Genomic DNA, 17,173 nt, shown 5'->3' with positions numbered 1-17,173 from the left:
CCTGGAGCTCCTTGTACCCAACTCAATTGTGTACTTTGAAAACAGTGAGGGATGGGCCTTTGAGAAGGTGTGTGGGGGATGCCAGGCAGAATCTGCTACCAGGGTCTATGGACAACGTGTAACCATTATTAGAAAATGTGCACCAATTAACTATTTTCAAATGCCCTTTATTTAAGACAGGGTGTGCATAAGACCTGTGGACTTCAACTCCCAGAATTCCCCAGCCAATCATGACTTTCTGAGAATTCTGGGAGTTGAAGTCCATAAGTCTTATAGGAGTCAAGATTGAACATCCACCCACCCCCGATTTAAGATAAGACCCACAATGCCCACATGACTGGGACACTGGGAAGACCTCATTTCCCAGGCTTTGCAATATTTTATTTTATTTTTATTTTATTTTAACAAAACACAGTGCAGGACAGATTATCAAACTGTATTAGATGTGGCTCAAAAGATATTTCATATACATGTTCTTTTGCTATAGATCAGCCAGAATGCAGCAGAGAATAGAATAGAATAGAATAGAATTTTTTTATTGGCCAATTGTGATTGGACACACAAGGAATTTGTCTTGGTGCATATGCTCTCAGTGTACATAAAAGAAAAGATACCTTCATCAAGATACAACATTTACAACACAAATGATGGTCAATATATCAATATAAGCCCAGTCTTCATTTGCTTCATCACCATTTGTTCATAAAAACATAATGAGCTGGGTTCAGATATCACCCCTGCGCATGGTTTACAAAACAAGGAGAATGCATGAGCTAAAACCACCATATGGCTCCCAATATTATAATGATCCTCAGCTAACTGGGTTTGCAAGAATTTGACCCAGCCTGAAATGGATGGTAGTCTTCTAGCATTAGCCACAATGGTGTGTCAATGTGCATTGACACATTTGTATTATCTGATCATCAGCATTGAGAAGCTTATCCTCAATCGTGGGTGAATGAACATCATAATATGGTCCAAATACCACAGAGCCTGGATTCCCACGATAGGAGCAAAACCAAAATGAGACAAATTAGTTCAGCATGATGTGTAAAGTTTTTATTAGCCACCCAGTAGAGGGCATGTTGGTACTTTACCACAACTCCTTTAGTCATAATTATGCAGCAAAGAATAAAATCCTGTGTTTTTGCAAAAGAGCATGGTCTCATTAATACTGTATCCTGTTCTGGCAAACAAAAACAACAAAAAAACCCTTTCCTGTTTCAATTAATTTCCTGATTATCTTTTTTCTTTGCTCAAGAGCTGTTGAGCTAAGGAATAAATTATTAGGTACAAAAAGATCATGAGTTGACTCCCAGAGGAGTTTCTGAAGTAATTTGATACTTCCCCACCCCAAGTTTGTTTAAATAATGGATGTGCTATTTGTTACCATAGCAAAAGGATCACAAGTAGAATTTACTAAGATTGAACTGAATCTCAGATTAAAAGGTGAGGTTCTTTCTTTTTTTTTTTGAGAACCAACCAGGGGAATTCTGGGAGTTGAAGTCCTCCAGTCTTAAAGTTGTCAAGCTTTAGAGGTTTATAATTTGATCAAGAATCATGTAGTAGCTAAAAGACTTCCTTTATCAATGAAGAATTTTGCCAAGGATATATGTAAATTTGTATATAGATCGAGAAATATATGATTTATTAATTTGAATTAGATGTAAATGTTAGAAACCAGAGATGTTGAGCAATGTCCTTTGTTTTTGTTTTTAAAACTTGAATTATTAATAAAAACTTTTTTAAAAAAAGAATCATGTAGTAGCTAAGAGACTTCCTTTATCACCGCAGTATTTTGCCAAGCTGTGTCAGACAGCATGAGAATGGAAAAAGTCTTCACACAATAGGAAACGGTTCCAATAATGCATACATTACAGTCTGGGGTCCGTAGATCAGATTACCTTGTTTTCCTCATTGTGTTTATCTGCCAATTTTCTGCCAAAATTGGAGGCAAATAATTAGTAAATTGTTGCTAAAGGAAGAGAAATAACTCACGGAGTACTATTGTCCCGCCCTATTGAAAGGACTAAAGGATTACACTCTCTTTTAATTGCATAATCAAATTTTCTGAGAACTTCATGATGGAAATCTGAATGTCCACTTATGTTGTCGATAGTAAGCAGGGAAGTCCATGGAAATTTCAGAATAACAGAGTTGGAAGGGCCCTTGGAGGTCTTCTAATCCAACCCCTTCTCAAGCAGGAAACGCTACCATTTCAGAGGGCAAATGTCCAATCTCTTCTTCAAAACCTCCAGTGATGGAGCACCCACAACTTCTGCAGGCAAGTTGTTCCACTGATTCATTGTCCTCACTGTCAAAAAAATTCTCCTTATTTCTAGGTTGGTTCTCTCTGACTAGTTTCCATCCATTGCTTCTTGTTCAACCTTCAGGTGCTTTGGAGGTTGACCCCCTTTTCTTTGTGGCAGCCGTTTAAATAGTGGAGGGCTATGTTACCCCTACAGTCCTACTGTTTATTTCTATTAAACTAGATAAACGCAATTCCTGCAACCGTTCTTCACCAAGGAGATAGCTAGAATATTTAAGCTCTCTAAAACAGCTAGCCAACCCTTATTTCTTTCTGACTTTGCCAGGTGATTCAGTTCTTTATTGATAATCACTGGACTCCTATATGAGATCTTACAAATATGTTCCCAAGATGAACAATAAATAAGCTGTGGAAATATTTTAGACAGCAGATTTCCAATGGGAGGGAGGACGATTTTACTCAACTAGCTGTTGCTGAGTCTAGGGGTTAATGCTCATCTCTGTTTCAAGGCCATTGAGCAAGCACTGTCCGAGGACATTTCTGAGGTCATGTAGCCAGCATGACATCACAAAGTACTATTACCTTTCCACCAAAGTGGTACTTATTTATCTACTTGCATTTCTATGCTTTCAAACTTCTAGCTTGGCAGGTGCTGAGCAAGGAATGGGAGCTCCCCCTATCATGTGGAGCTCGGGTCTCCAACCAGGACTGCCAGCTTTCCAGCCGACAAGCCCAGCATCCTAACCATCTTAACTACTGAGCCACTGCTCTGAGTTGGGACTAAATAAACACATGACTAAAATGAACTAAGTGTGTTTATTCCATTTGGTTCAATAGTCATGCTTTCAACAGGAATGCTGCAATATTATTTTTGAAGAGTCCTTTGAAAAGTGGTGCTTCATAAATTGTAATTTGTCAGGGGTTAAAGCAAAACTGCAGTGACACGGGTACTCTTAAACCCTTTGATTTCAGCTCTGAATTATACTTAAGGGTGTATTATACTACTAATTCACAGAGCTTTGGGGTTAAGGCCATTAAAGTCAGTTATGATAAAAGTAGCAAGACGTCCAGCACATGTTTCTCAGTGATTGATGGGCTCTTCTCACTTTTAGGATCAAGCAGTCTTCTTATTTTTGTTCAGTGGGTCATCTGAGATAATTTACTAGCATGTGATTCAGCCTCTTTGAGAAAGGTTGTCCCTTGTCTTTGATCCCTGAGACCCAGAACTTCTGTGACGAACTGAATCAAAATGGACCCACTGTGGAGACAGAAGCTCTCTTGTGAGAGTTTTCAGCTGCTAAGCGACAGAGTGTGCCATCTTTTCACCAGCTCCTTGGGTTTACTGATCATCTCATTCCAATGTTCGAGTTCCTTCCCCCGGGTGTACATGAAGGGCCCCACAATCACACAGCCCAGGGAGGAGGTCTCTAAACAAAGCCACAAAAATCATGAGGATTAAACAAAGATCATGGCGGAAACTTAACGGGAGTCCCCAAGACTCCTGAGAGTAGCATCATGAGCTGCTTACCATCCCCTGGGAGAACAGACAAGCTCAGACTGGTTGCGTCCAGCTCCAGCTGGTCCACCTTGAAGCTAAAAGTCTCATTGTATAATGGATTGGAGGATCCAATGATTGCTGTGGTCCTTTTGCTTTTGATGAGCTGGTTGTGGTTCATTAGTGACACTCGAACACACACACCTGGGACAAAAGGACAAGGTTGGAAACACAGAGAAGAAAATGATACTCAAGCACAACCTCCAGAATGGCACTTTGGAAGAATGCCATACAACATAAAATTTTAATTTAATTTTATGGATTCCACCTGCAACAATACTCCAACTTTTCCGGCAACATATGCATGGATAATGGGAAATTTGATCTTGTTGTAAAGTAGATATAGGTATAGATATATCTAAAACAAAGTTTGGTCAATATTCAGTGTATGCTGCTCAGACATCTAATAGTCTGGCAGTTCACTCTAAGTTGAATTCTTTGAGTTTATTATCTTTTGATGCCTTATCAGAAAGCCAAAGTGCGTAGTATCTGACCTTGGAGTAGCTTTCAGAAGGTCTTGGAAATGGTTCTAAGGGAGGGAGGTCACCTGCAGTTGAGATCTTTCGTTCACAGCATGAGCATGTAGGTACAAAGGCAGGAGAAATCACAATGAGTGCCGATCAAAATCAAGACGGTGGCCACTATGGTGTGATTAATGCCCCAACTGTCTTATCTGCATCATACATGCAACATGCCTAAAAAGAGTTTTGATTGTATGGGAAATTGTATTTCTCAATTTGACTTTTTTTGACCACAATCTGTAGCCCTTTCTTTATAATGCCTCAATATGTTGCCTACTTGGGGTGCCGCAGGAAAGAGAATTAGGGGTATGTAAAATGTGGAGGATTATTAGTGTCCTCATAAATCATTTGTCCACTTTTTAATAGACTGGAGTATTGTAGCGTACGTTTATATACCAACTGATAAATAGCAAATGTCAAATACTGCAGCGTAAGATCATGAGATGTCAAATACAGATAGAATATTAAGCAAATATTGAAATCTCCTAAAACTATTTAGAGGACATTCGACATTGAGTCCCCAATGGGGATAAAATTGTTTGATATTGAGAACAAACAATTTTTGAAACAGAGGAATTTTGGGCTAAAGTTCTGTACACAGAAGAATTACTTTAATTTAATGTAGGCTGCTGCAAAATTCTGAATGGCCACTGGATGAAAGCAAAGAGAAAGAAGAAATATATCTCAATCCTGCCATCTGGTGGTCTGGAGTTTGGTAATCCAGATAGGGTAGCAATTTAGACCCAAACTGAGATGTGGAATATATATTCAAACATTTCATTTTAATTTAATTTAAAGTTTGTCTGCTTTCCTCTCACAGTTGAAGAATGAAGGTACCAGTTTGGTCAATTTTCCAGAGGTTATCATTCAGAATACAGAATACTCATTATTCCTACAATTTTTTTCTTCTTCTTTTAGATGAAGAAAAGAAACCAAGCAAAATACTTGTAGATATTCCCTGCCCCCACACTGACCAGTGCCGTTTCTTTCATTCTGGAGCTTTAAACCTCTCGCTCTCAGAACCACCACTGTGAGCCGGGCCAGGTAGTCATTGTAGCTGAGGGAGAACTGGAGGTCGCCATGTTCAGAAGGTGGCTTGAAGGAGGCAGAAGAAGACACGGGTCAGAAATCTATAACATGTCTTCCACTACTTGAACTGTTATTCACTCCAATTAGTGAGATAGCTAAACTAGAAATAGCATAGCTAATTGGTCTGCAATTAATTCTCCTTCTCCTTCTCCTTCATCCACCCCAGATGTTGGTGGATGGCCAGCATTGTGGGGAAGAAGGAGGACACTACTCAACTTGTAGTGGGAAAGGTTCTCCTACATCAGCAACATCTGATTCCTTTCCTCAACAAATTTCTTCTGATTGACTGACAAGAAGGAAGAAGGCAAATAAGATCAATAAGATTTTCTTGGTTTACCCAATCTGATGCTGATTTATAGTCACACATAATACTAAGCCAGGGTTTCTTGAAGAACATCAAGCTTTAGTTTGAATGCAAGTCAGAAGTACCTGGTTTTAGGTTGCAAGACTTAATTAGATCCTCACTTCCCTTATTTGTATTCCCACATAATCTCCACTGTTGCTAAATATATTTATATGGCACAAATCCTCACCATTTTGAGACAGGACATGCTTGATGCTTATATCTCCCAACATAGACTTAATAACTCAGAAGGCAAAGAACTCCTTCCAAAGGTCCCAACAAATCAAAAGAAAAACAGCCTCAACTAATTTTTGCCAGGACTGCCCAATTCTCGGTGACCCCACAGTTCCCCAAATGATAAAATAACAGTTTCTCACGCACAAATGAGCAATTTCATAGACTGCATTAAGTAAAACAATCACAGAGGGAGCTAAATAATCTGTGAATTCTAGCCAACATAGAATGTATGTAAGGATCTGCCAAATTCATTGCTTACAAACTTGTCCTAAAAAAACAATAAGACCCCAAAACAGTGTGATTATTCATCTCATGAACTTAATATTTCATTCATTCCTTACCTCCAGGTTATCTGGTTCCAAATCTCTCCAGATGGCAACCTTCCCATCTTCAGCTAAGGTTTCATTTTTCAGTGGGAAGATCACTTGACCCAGGAGAAGGTGCTTCTTCTGTTTATCAACATGGTAGACACAGAACTTCAGTGTCCTCTGAAATAAAACAGTGCTTGAAATCTAGAGAAGAGGAAGCACAGAAGGAGAAGCAGTTGGGATGAATCTGAGCACAGCTCTGAACACGAGGAAGACAAAGATAATCTGGAATATTCAGGCTAGAGCAGAACCTTCTTCATTTTAATTCTGGGAATACATAAAGCTCCATACTGGCCAGTTTCTCCATAGGAGACTTTTTCCAAAGTTTCATGAAGGATATGGGAATATTGGATCCAACAATTCAATGGTCTGCCTCAGTGGTGGAATTCAAAAATTTTCTACTACCAGTTCTGTGGGTGTGGTTTGGTGGGCGTGGCAGGGGAAGGATACTGCAAAATCTCCATTTCCTCCCCACTCTTGGGGTAAGGATATTGCAAAATCTCCATTCCCACCCCATTCTGGGTCCAGCCTGAGGTATTATTTGCTGGTTCTCTGAACTACTCAAAATTTCCACTACTGGTTCTCCAGAACCTGTCAGAACCTGCTGAATTTTACCCCTGGTCTGCCTTCAAATGAGAATGATCTTTCAAGCAGACCACTGTTAGTCACTCCTAGCTCAACATTTGGGAGCGATAAGATCTTGGGGATTGTTTAGGGGTTGGCATGACTGGCTGGCTGAAAACCTGAACCTGAATTCCAATCAAGGGACTACCAAGAAGAAAACAACACTTCTATCAACACTGACAGGGCAAGCTACTTATATATACATGAAGAGCAAACCCTACTCCTTTCTAGCGCTGATGATGTTGTCCAGTTGGGACGTCTGCAAGAAAACTACCATGCTCAGAGAGCACCAAGGACCCCACAGAACTATACCACCACTACTACTACTACCACTACTACTACTACTACTACTACTACTATTATCCCCTCCCCGCCGGAAACCCTATTCTCTTCTAGCCCTGGTGATGTTACCCAGTTGGGTAATGAAATGTCTACAAGAAAACAATCCCGTTCAGAAAGCACCAAGGACCCCACAGTCATGTCCTCCTCCTCCTCGTCCTCCTCCTCGTCCTCCTCCTCCTCCCTGGAAACCCTACTCCCTTCTAGCACTGATGATGTTACCCAGTTCAGTAATGAAATGTACAGAAGAAAACAATCCAGTCCAGAGAGCAACAAGGACCCCACATTTTTCTTTCTCCTCTTCCTCCTCCACAAACTTCATTCCCTTCCTCTTGTGCACTGGTGTCAATACTTAGTTGTCATATGCAATGCCTGCAAGAAAACAACCAAGCTCAGACCCCACAATAGGGATTGATCAAGCTCATCTTCAGTGATGCTTACCTGGAACACAAAATCCTCATCAAACTGAGGATTGAAATTTTGGCGTTTTGTTTTAGATTGCAAGTAACGCCTCTCATCAGGGAGCAGGTAAATCTTCACCAAGGGGTTGCAGGAACCAGAAGGAGGCTGCAGCTTTCGGGCTTTAATCAAGGACACCAGGAGCCTTTCTGACTCTCTCTCATATTCTACAGAGAACCAAAGCCGACCAATGTTTCCTTCTGGAAAGTCCGTCTCACTCTTGTCTTCTGGAAACCGGTAGAGCTCTGGATTGATGGTACCTACAAGGTACGCTCCAGCTTGAGGACAGAAGGAAACAGCCAACCTCATTGAGTTTAAGACATGAAGTGGGCAAAACCTGTTTAAAACCTGGTTGCTTCTACCGTATGTACTGTGGACCATCCATGCATTTCAATCAATGGTGATATAATAATTTTGCATCTGAGAGTGATTGAGCTTTCAAGACAGAAGCTGAAGGGCCTCTGTGCCTCAGACTGCTAAGACAGTCTGTTATTAACACAGCTGCCTGCAATTACTGCAGGTTCTAGTCCCACCAGGCCCAAGGTTGACTCAGCCTTCCATCCTTTATAAGGTAGGTAAAATGAGGACCCAGATTGTTGGGGGCAATAAGTTGACTTTGTATATAAATATACAAATAGGATGAAGACTATTGCTAACATAGTGTAAGCCGCCCTGAGTCTTCGGAGAAGGGCGGGATATAAATGCAAATTAAAAAAAACCACGTTACTTCATATCACCTCTTAAATGTAACGTGGTTCAGTGGAATTAGCTTATAAATCTGTAGGAGATAATCGATGAATACTAAAATAAAAAATTAATTCCTTGATTTAAATGTTATAGTCATTCAACTCAATGTATTCTTAATTTGTTAATTAAAAGCAGCTACATCTCATACACAGCATATTTCTGTGTTATCACATAGTATCCCAACCATTTAAATGTTTTATTTAACCCTTTTCATTATTGAAAGGTGCATTTTTTGATGACCAGGATCACTTAAAATTGCACAGCAGTGCCTGGAAAGTCATAACAAATCTTGGGAACAAATGAGACAGTTGCACTCACTCCTTCAGTCTCTTGATTAAGACATCACCTTAAACTTTGCACTTGGTACCTATCAGAACATAGGTACCCTCTGAAGTTAGCAGGACTGTGTTCCAAATGACTTACAGTGGTGTCTTCTATACCATGAGTGTTTCTGCTCCAATGAAGCAGAGGGAAGAGTGCTGCAAAGCCAGCAATGCCCCATGCCATCCTCATTTGATCAAACCAGCATGCAGACAATGAAGTGAAGCTTCAGAACCTCTTAGGCTTAATAGTCAAAGAGTCAGGAGTGATCAGGTAATGTTTCCACCAATGAAAAATTATTCCCCCCAGATGACCAAGCGGCTCATTCGGTTGTGTGTTGCTGCTGGGGGAAGGGGTATTGGATTTTTAGTTCTTTTATACTGGATTTTTATTGTTTGTAAGATACCCAAAGACACTGAGAGTGAGTGGCGGCCATATAAATCTCCTAAATAAATAAATAAAATTATGCAAAGTTTCAGGGTATTTGTTGAAAACTCACGCCTATTGTCTTTCCTAACCAGCTATTATAATCTTAACTTTTAACTAAAGGCAAACTTCTGTGGGATCAACGCAGGTCTGAAGCAGAGGTGGGTTTCAGCAGGTTCTGACCAGTTCTGGAGAACCGGTAGTGGAAATTTTGAGTAATTCAGAGAAAGTAAACATTTTGACTGGCCCCGCCCCCATCTATTCTCTGCCTCCCAAGTCCCAGCTGATTTGGGAGGAAATGGGGATTTTACAGTATCCTTCCCCTGTCACACCCACCAAGCCATGCCCACCAAGCTATGGCACGCCAACCAAGCCACGCCTAGAGAACCGGTAGTAAAAATTTTTGAAACCCACCACTGGTCTGAAGCCAATCCAGGTCTGGGAGAAATGCTCACATAGGGTATTTTGAGTGACCCTGGAAATACAGGAAGTGACCCTGAACCAGATTGCACCATCAAAATAGGTTCTGATCCTTAATAACTTTAATAATTTTCCTCCTCTGTTTCTGGCAGAGAGGTTTGTTTGTGCAGACTCACAGGAAACTAATGTATTTAAACAGGAAAGGACTTTATTTAAGCAGCAATGCTGCCCATTGAACCTAATACAGGAGTGGGATTTTGGGGCAAAACCCAGTTCCTGGCATTCTACTCACCAAAACAAGTGCCAACCCACCTAAAGAATGGAAAGAGGATCGGGGTCCAGAGTCCGGGGTAACGTAAAGCTCGCTCTCCTCTTGAATTTGTTCTCCGTTTAGCATATCGGTCCACCCTTGTCGGTGAAATTTGGGTGGGACAATGAAAGGAACACTCTTTGCTCTGTCCAAAGGCAAACACAGCGTTGAGTTATATTAAGGGAACAAAAATCATATCAGGAATCTAACTGCTCTGAAAACAGTGCAGGCAAGGTTGAAATACCTGGAACCCTTCCAACTGAAGTGGAAGAAATTAGAGCTGAAATCCGCCCCACAAAAAGTCAAAGGAACTTAAAAGGATGTTTGGCATTAATCAGATTGTGCTTGTTGCTTCCCAGCCCTTTTCTAGAATGACATGTTCCTTTTCGTACTTTCCTTTACTGACAGTCAGTGGCTGGCAAAGTAGCTGCAACAGTTAAAAAACAAACAAACTAGCCCATAATAGCAGGCTGAACAAAATCAGAGCAATAAAACCATCATCTGACAAAACAAGACCAAATAATTAGCCTAAAATTAAGATGGAAAGGTTAAAAGGACTTCCTTGGGACATCATTTCAAGATTGGGACACCTTGAGTCTTTTTAGAGAACAGCTGCTGATTAAAACACTTGGCAATTGAGTGGCTAAGACAGGGTTTCAGTGGTGGGTTGCTACCGGTTTGCCCTGATTCAGGAGAACTAATGTGGTAGGAGGCTCCGCCCACCCACCCAGACATCTCTGCGCATGTGTCCACCAGCGAATCGATAGCTCCCGAAATTGAAACCCACTACTGCAGGGCTCCAATCTCAGATCTGGGAATAAACTACCTCCCTTCCAATGGAAATGCAAAGGAGGAGGAGGAGGAGGAGGAGGAGGAGGAGGTAGAGAAATGAATAAAAGTGAAAAAATTTAAAACTAATAAGTGGGGAAAAGAGTAATAGAAAGCCAAGCCACCTTTACTTTTTGGCGTCATTTTAATTTGAAAAAAGTTAAATCCAGTAGATTTAAATTTTTCTATGCAAAGATGGTGTTTTGGATTGAAACCCAACCTTAAGTATTAAGATACCCACAAATCATGGCTAAATGACTTTGCATATTGTCCCAGGACAAGCAGATTCTGAAACTTGACACACATTGCTTTCATTTCTCTTCAACCACCACAAGGAAATCAATTAATCTAAAGATGAGTTATAAGAATAGATAGCATGCTCTGAAAATCCGCATTTTATCTGCTTAGATATCTTAATTACAAAGCATGGCTGTCAAAGATGCTTCCACATCCTATTAATGGTGGATCAATGTAAAGGTTTGGAAAAAAATGGCTGGGATATGAAGAGATTGTGTAAATTCTGCCCCACGGCAGAATGTGATATGAAGAGATTGTGTAAATTCTGCCCCAGGGCTGATACAAATTCTAGAGTCTTTCTTCCAGTTTACCCAATTCTCCTTCCTCCGTCTTCGTTATCTTTCCTGGAACATCTTCTGTCTCCAATTAGCTGGTAATTAGAAGGAAGAGTCCCCCCCCCCCCGCAACTCTTCAAAGGAAAAATCTTTCTCTCAATGTCAAGTGCTTTTTAAGTTATTCATGGTTATTTTATTGTTATTATGGAGTCAGAGATTGTTCAATGAGCTGGAAAATGTCTGTTGTTCATTTCATTTATTGAAAAGTTGTTTGATTTTTGGAATCTTCTGGCAGGAGGTCTTAAATACCTGCATTCTATTTATTTTTATTTTTGTATATTTCTTTGGCTGCTTGGTAGAGAGGAATGGAAGATGAGGGATGCCTTTTCTCTAGCCCAGTGGTCAGAGAGGCCTTGGATTCCCAAGCTTGATTGTCCTTCCCCAAAGGCTGACCCACAGAGGCGATCCACTTGAGACCTGACTGGATCCCCCATCCCTGGCAGAGGAAGGAGATTCCCAAAGAATTTGAGGGTGCAGAGAGAGCTTCTACATCTCCGTCCCCAAAGGGAAGGTGATGGCCGGCAGAAAAAGGGCCTTTGTACCTGGCATTTTGAGGAGGAACCAAAGTCGATTGAGCAACATCTGGCTCTTGAAAAATTGAGTTGACTGGATCAGTCAGTTCTTCATAGGAGGCCTTGAGATGTTTGCTTTTCCAGAAGAGGTAGGCGGCTATCCCCAGAAGGACCAGAAGCAGAAGTCCAGCTACCACGCCACCAGCCACAGCAACTGTCTGTTCTGGTGTACACAAACACGGGCATAAAACATGCAAAGTGAAGACATCCACTTCCCAAAGGAAAAAAAATCACGTTATCCAACATTCTGGCAGCTGTTTGTTTCTGCTTCATCCCCAGCTTCATCCCCACTGCTTTCCTTTGTAGAAAGTTAGCACCCACCCGTCTCCTAGAAGAATTAAATACTTGGAGAAATATTTACAAAGGCAGAATATTATATTTCCCCTTGTAGGAAGTTAGCACTCACTCCTCTCCTAGAAGAATGAAATATTTTAGAAAATATTAAAAAGGGCAGAAGATTATTTCCCTGGATAAGAAATGGAGAAACCTGTTTTAAAGAAAGCAGCTTCCTGCCTCCCTGCCCCCCTTTGTCAATGGGTCAGAGACAGAAACTCACTCCCCCCCACCTTTGTCAATGGGCAATTAAGGCTTCAGCCAAGCTCACTCAATCCCCCCACCTTTGTCAATGAACCATTATTTGCAACACAATAGGACTCATCTAGCAACAGAAACTCACCACATGGCAAGGCTCAAGCAAGCTTGAGAGACAACCTACAATGTTAGCTAAGACCCCTAGACCACCTGGGAGTTTGACAACAAATCAGGGTACATTTCTTATACAGGAACAGGAAACACCAAGGTGGGGCCCTACAGAGAGTATAAACTCAGGCACTCAGCATCCCTTCTGCCCTTCGACCCTCTTCTTCTCTTCTTCTCCTTTCCTCTCTGGTTCTTCACCCAACGCCTTGAACATGTGGCCACCATTAAACTATCTTTCCAAGCAGTCTCCATATTTCCAGTGTCTTTTTCCCCACTTGGAACTGAACCCAGATGGATATTTCTTCCAACACCCTAAAAGAGAAATAGAAATCTTAAAGGAAACAGAAACTCCGAGCCACAGTTCCCTGCCTCCAAGCAGATACTAAGCCAAGGCCAGCTTTTAGAAATGCAGATTTGGTAATCCATTCAAGACAGGAAGGATATTTTGAACAAAGGCAGAATTAGATAGAATGGTAGGATCAACCCTCGCTCAAGTTCCAAACCAGGAAAGCCATTAAGACACAACAGGACTGGCCCAATTCCCTTTCAGGACACAAGCTTCCACATTATATCATCTCAGAGAGTCCAGGCTTCAATCAATTCAATTAATTCAGGCAACCTAAAAAGTTAGCTATGACCCCTGCATAGCCCCCTGGGAGTGCAACAGCAATAGAATACATTTCTTGCACAGGAACAGGAAGCTCAAGGGCAAGGCCCAAGGCCTCTCTCTCTCTCTCAACTCCATGTGGTCGGCTGCCCAGGACTTCAAACCCATGTGGTCCTATTCATCAATAAACCATCTTTCCAATCAGCCTCCATGTTTCCAGCATCTTTCTCCCCACTTGGAATTGAACCAGATGGATATGTCTTCCAACACCTTCAAGTGTGCCACATTTCTCTTTGTTCTTTCAGGCCAACCTGGGCTCTTATCCAGGGGTATTTGATCTTTCCACCCACTGCCTTCCACTTAATTGGAAAGGACTATCTTGACTCTGCCCTATAGCTAACAGGACAAATAAATAGAATTGTGTCTCAATGTTCAAATATCAGACAAGTCATCGTCATGATCACCAGCTGCCCTAGACACTAAAGAAGTGTATAATGTGGATCCTTTCTCTCTACTTCCTCCTCTTTCACGGAAGGTCCAGACCCATCCCTTCTGCAAATGAAAGAGATCAAGTGGTTCCTTAAAACTGTTATCTACCCCTGAAGTTGCCATTCATGCTGGAAAAATAGACATTGGCCCCACTTCAAGCAAGAAACGAAAGGAAGTCCATTGCTTCTCCCTCCCTCCAGGGCTGGGTTACAAAACCATTGAGTCACTGTGATTGCGCTGGAAGGTAACGATAGAAGAGAACATTTGTAGCTGAGGGTTCAGCTGTGGGATCCTTGTTGTTCTCTAAGCTTGTTTGTTTTCTAGCAGACGTTTCATGACCCAACTAGGTAACATCTAGTAAACAGAGAGCAAATCCCTTCCCTTCTAGCACTGATGAAGTTAGCTAGTTGGGTCTGCAAGAAAACAACCAAGCTCAAAGAGTACCAAGGACCCCACAGCCTTGAAAGTTTTTATGATGAAGTTCTTTGGCCCCAAAGGACCTGGCTTGGGCAACAGTAGAAGACCTAGAAGACTGAATCATGCAAGCATCTCCCAAGGGTTGTGTTTTGAAAGCCATTGGAGGCATTTTGGGGCTCCTGGCCTGTCTGTAGTCCCGACACACAGAGCAACTTGGGAGAAATGGTAGAATGAAACTGCTATCACTCATCCAGCCTTTTCCTCCCTGCATTCAACATTTCCAACCACAAACACTTCACCGCAGAGACATTAGCAAGCCATCAACAAACCATGCATCACTTTGCAGCTATTAGCAGCAATATTTTGCCTCTTGGAAAAACACAATAGTTGATTTATGGTGCCGGCTTGGTAGTCCATGGATGGAGCTGATCCCTTGTTTTCTTATCTCCCACCCTGTGAGTAAAGTTCATTTCCTTCTCAAATAGCCGCTCTTTGATGGACATCGGATTTATCCACCTTAGAAATTTGTGCCTGTTTCAGAAAAATGATGGCAGACCAGCAGATCGCTGCCTGTGATTCTAGATCGTAAGTGCGTTGCTCAATGGACCTTAAGTGTAGGTGAGATGCTTGTGGTTGCAGTTGTCTGGCCAGGAAGTGAGACTGGCTATTTTCCTTTAAATGTTCAGCATTAATATTTTAAAATTAATTTCTAGACATCAACATCGATGCATGCAGACTACAGGACATGCTGATTTATATCAAAAAGTTCATGCCACAATTTTGTGAGCACGCAGCAACAGGTCCTGCATTGCTAATTGGAAAACAGCAAGAAACTGAACGGGACCAGAATATTCTCGTTTTTGCATTCCTTGCATTCATACACAATCGCTTGGCTAGACTTTAAAGAATGACAGGAACGCCAATGTCTTTTTCTTCTTCTGGCGGTGAAGTAAAATTGAGATATAAAATAAATAAAGGCAGATTGGACTGCATTTTTAAATATACAGCAACGAGTCTGGCTTGGAACGAGAGAGAATGTTCTTCAGAAGAACGGAACATCTCTTTAGCTTTTGCATCTGTGAAACCTTCAAGATGGCAGAGAAAAGGTTAAACAGATTAACAGAGAGTTGGAAGGGACCTTGTAGGTCATTTAGTCCAACCCCCCCTCACCCAAGCAGGAGATCTTACATCATTTCTGACAGATGGCAGTTTCATCTCTTCTTGACTGGTTGGAGACCTTGTCAGTGGGACTTCAGGGTTGCTCTCTCTCTGAAGCTGGAAAGGGAGACAGGTAATCCTCGACTTAAGAGCACAACTGAGCTCCAAATTTCTGTTGCTCAGTGAGACATTTGTTAAGTGACTTTTGCCCCATTTTACAATCTTTCTATGCCACCTTTGTTAAGTCAAGTTCTATAGTTGTTAAGTTAGTAACACGGTTGTTAAATGAATATGGTGGTGTTTGCTCCTCAGAAGGTTACAAAACGTGACCCCGGGGGACACTGTAATGGTCATAACTATGACTCAGTTGCCAAGCACCTGAATTTTGATTACATGATCACAAGGATGCTGGAACAGTCATCATTGTGGAAAACAGTCATCGGTCCCTTTTTTCAGGGCCATTGTAACTTTGAACACTAACTAAAAGAAGTGTTGTAAGTCAAGGATCACCTGAACTCATTTTCCTAACTTTACAAGGACTTTACAAGGAGTAGAGCTCCTAGGCGTGGTTACACCTCTGCATAGTTTCCAACATTGGTTTCAGAAATACATCAAAGGAAGAAGCGATCTTCTCTCTGGGGGTGGAAATCTCTCTCCGACTCCTTGGAGATCTCTCTCTTTGACCACGTCCCTCAACCTTCAAGCCCTCAAAGGAGTGTCTGAGATCTTATTTCTTCAGAATTTACTTTTCACATCTTTTTCGTGAGATCAGGGCATGCCCCAGATTTAGGAACCCTGTCAAAAGTTCCTTCCACTTGCAAAGAATTTAACAGCAGTTCAGACATGAGAAGGAGAAGGAGTCAGATAAGGGAGCAGATACCCTGACAAAATCAGGGTGAAACATGGAGAAGGTAAGAAAGCCAGAGAGCATTAGGAAAGGAATTTACTGCACAATTGTTAATCACCATGGCTTTCGTCTTTGCATCCTAGAACAATAGACATAAAAAAGAGAAAATTACAGCCCTAGGTTTAAAATACACATCTGTACCTCTAAGACCCAGATAGAGGGTGCTCTGGTCTAGGACGGAGATATTTCTGCAGATTGTGTAAACAGGTGGAAGAGAGAACCAGTGGCATCTACTCAGATTCTCAATTCTGCATATCAACAATCGGTAACTTGAAGTTTATTCTGTACTTTGTCTGCTCAGTCCAGCTGGACAGAAATATTGGCTAAGCCAAGCAGAATAACACAGACTCCCATTTCGAAACCACCTGCGGCTAAATCAGAGACATATTCAAAAAGAAGAGGTGATAGATGCTACTGAGGATCCAAAGTGAGATGCGTTTGCCCTTCTCCTCTGACTCTTCTGTCCCATCTGCAAAGGTGGAACTCCTGCTCTGAGCAATAGTTCCACAGGGATATTCCTTACCAGACATGACACCTAGAGGGAAGAAATGGTGAGGTTCTCAGGATCTTCGATTGCACCGCTGCTCAGAGCTTCAGTTCAGTCTTGGATCCAACTCTCCAACGTGCAATTTTTCTTAGCAGTTGTCCTGTTCTGCTCTCCTCTAGCACTGAGGCATCAGCAGCAGCAGCAGCAGCAGCAGCTGCCAGACAGGGTTTCTCGGCTGCAATGGCTCTGCTCCCCACACCCTCCTCCAGATCTGATATACCTGGGATTAGAAAGCTGCAGGAACTCCACTCAGCCTGTCTTTGTCTGCCTTTGGCTGTTGAACAACCAG

The 17,173-nt window shown here is 41.7% G+C and overlaps 1 protein-coding gene across 6 annotated transcripts; it reads right to left on the bottom strand.

The window, feature by feature from the left end:
- Positions 1-426: 426 nt before the first annotated feature.
- On the bottom strand, positions 427-17,173 carry SYT15 (synaptotagmin 15). 6 transcript variants are annotated; one of them, XM_058188779.1, is made up of 9 exons: positions 16,861-17,173; positions 15,461-15,547; positions 12,031-12,218; positions 10,031-10,173; positions 7,787-8,082; positions 6,356-6,526; positions 5,320-5,440; positions 3,798-3,968; positions 427-3,696 (listed from the first exon to the last, which is right to left on the bottom strand). In XM_058188779.1, exons 2-9 carry the CDS (start codon positions 15,485-15,487, stop codon positions 3,560-3,562), a joined length of 1,254 nt encoding a protein of 417 aa, XP_058044762.1. In that variant the 5' UTR covers positions 15,488-15,547; positions 16,861-17,173; the 3' UTR covers positions 427-3,559. The 6 variants fall into 6 exon arrangements, with proteins under 6 accessions (XP_058044762.1, XP_058044768.1, XP_058044766.1 ...); XM_058188783.1 differs by having other exon boundaries at positions 428-3,696; positions 12,031-12,223; XM_058188781.1 differs by having other exon boundaries at positions 428-3,696; positions 12,031-12,223; positions 12,737-17,173.

This window comes from Ahaetulla prasina, chromosome 6, assembly GCF_028640845.1.
Source record: "Ahaetulla prasina isolate Xishuangbanna chromosome 6, ASM2864084v1, whole genome shotgun sequence".
Classification (NCBI taxonomy): Eukaryota; Metazoa; Chordata; class Lepidosauria; order Squamata; family Colubridae; genus Ahaetulla; species Ahaetulla prasina.
This window is presented reverse-complemented; position numbering and strand designations above follow the sequence as displayed.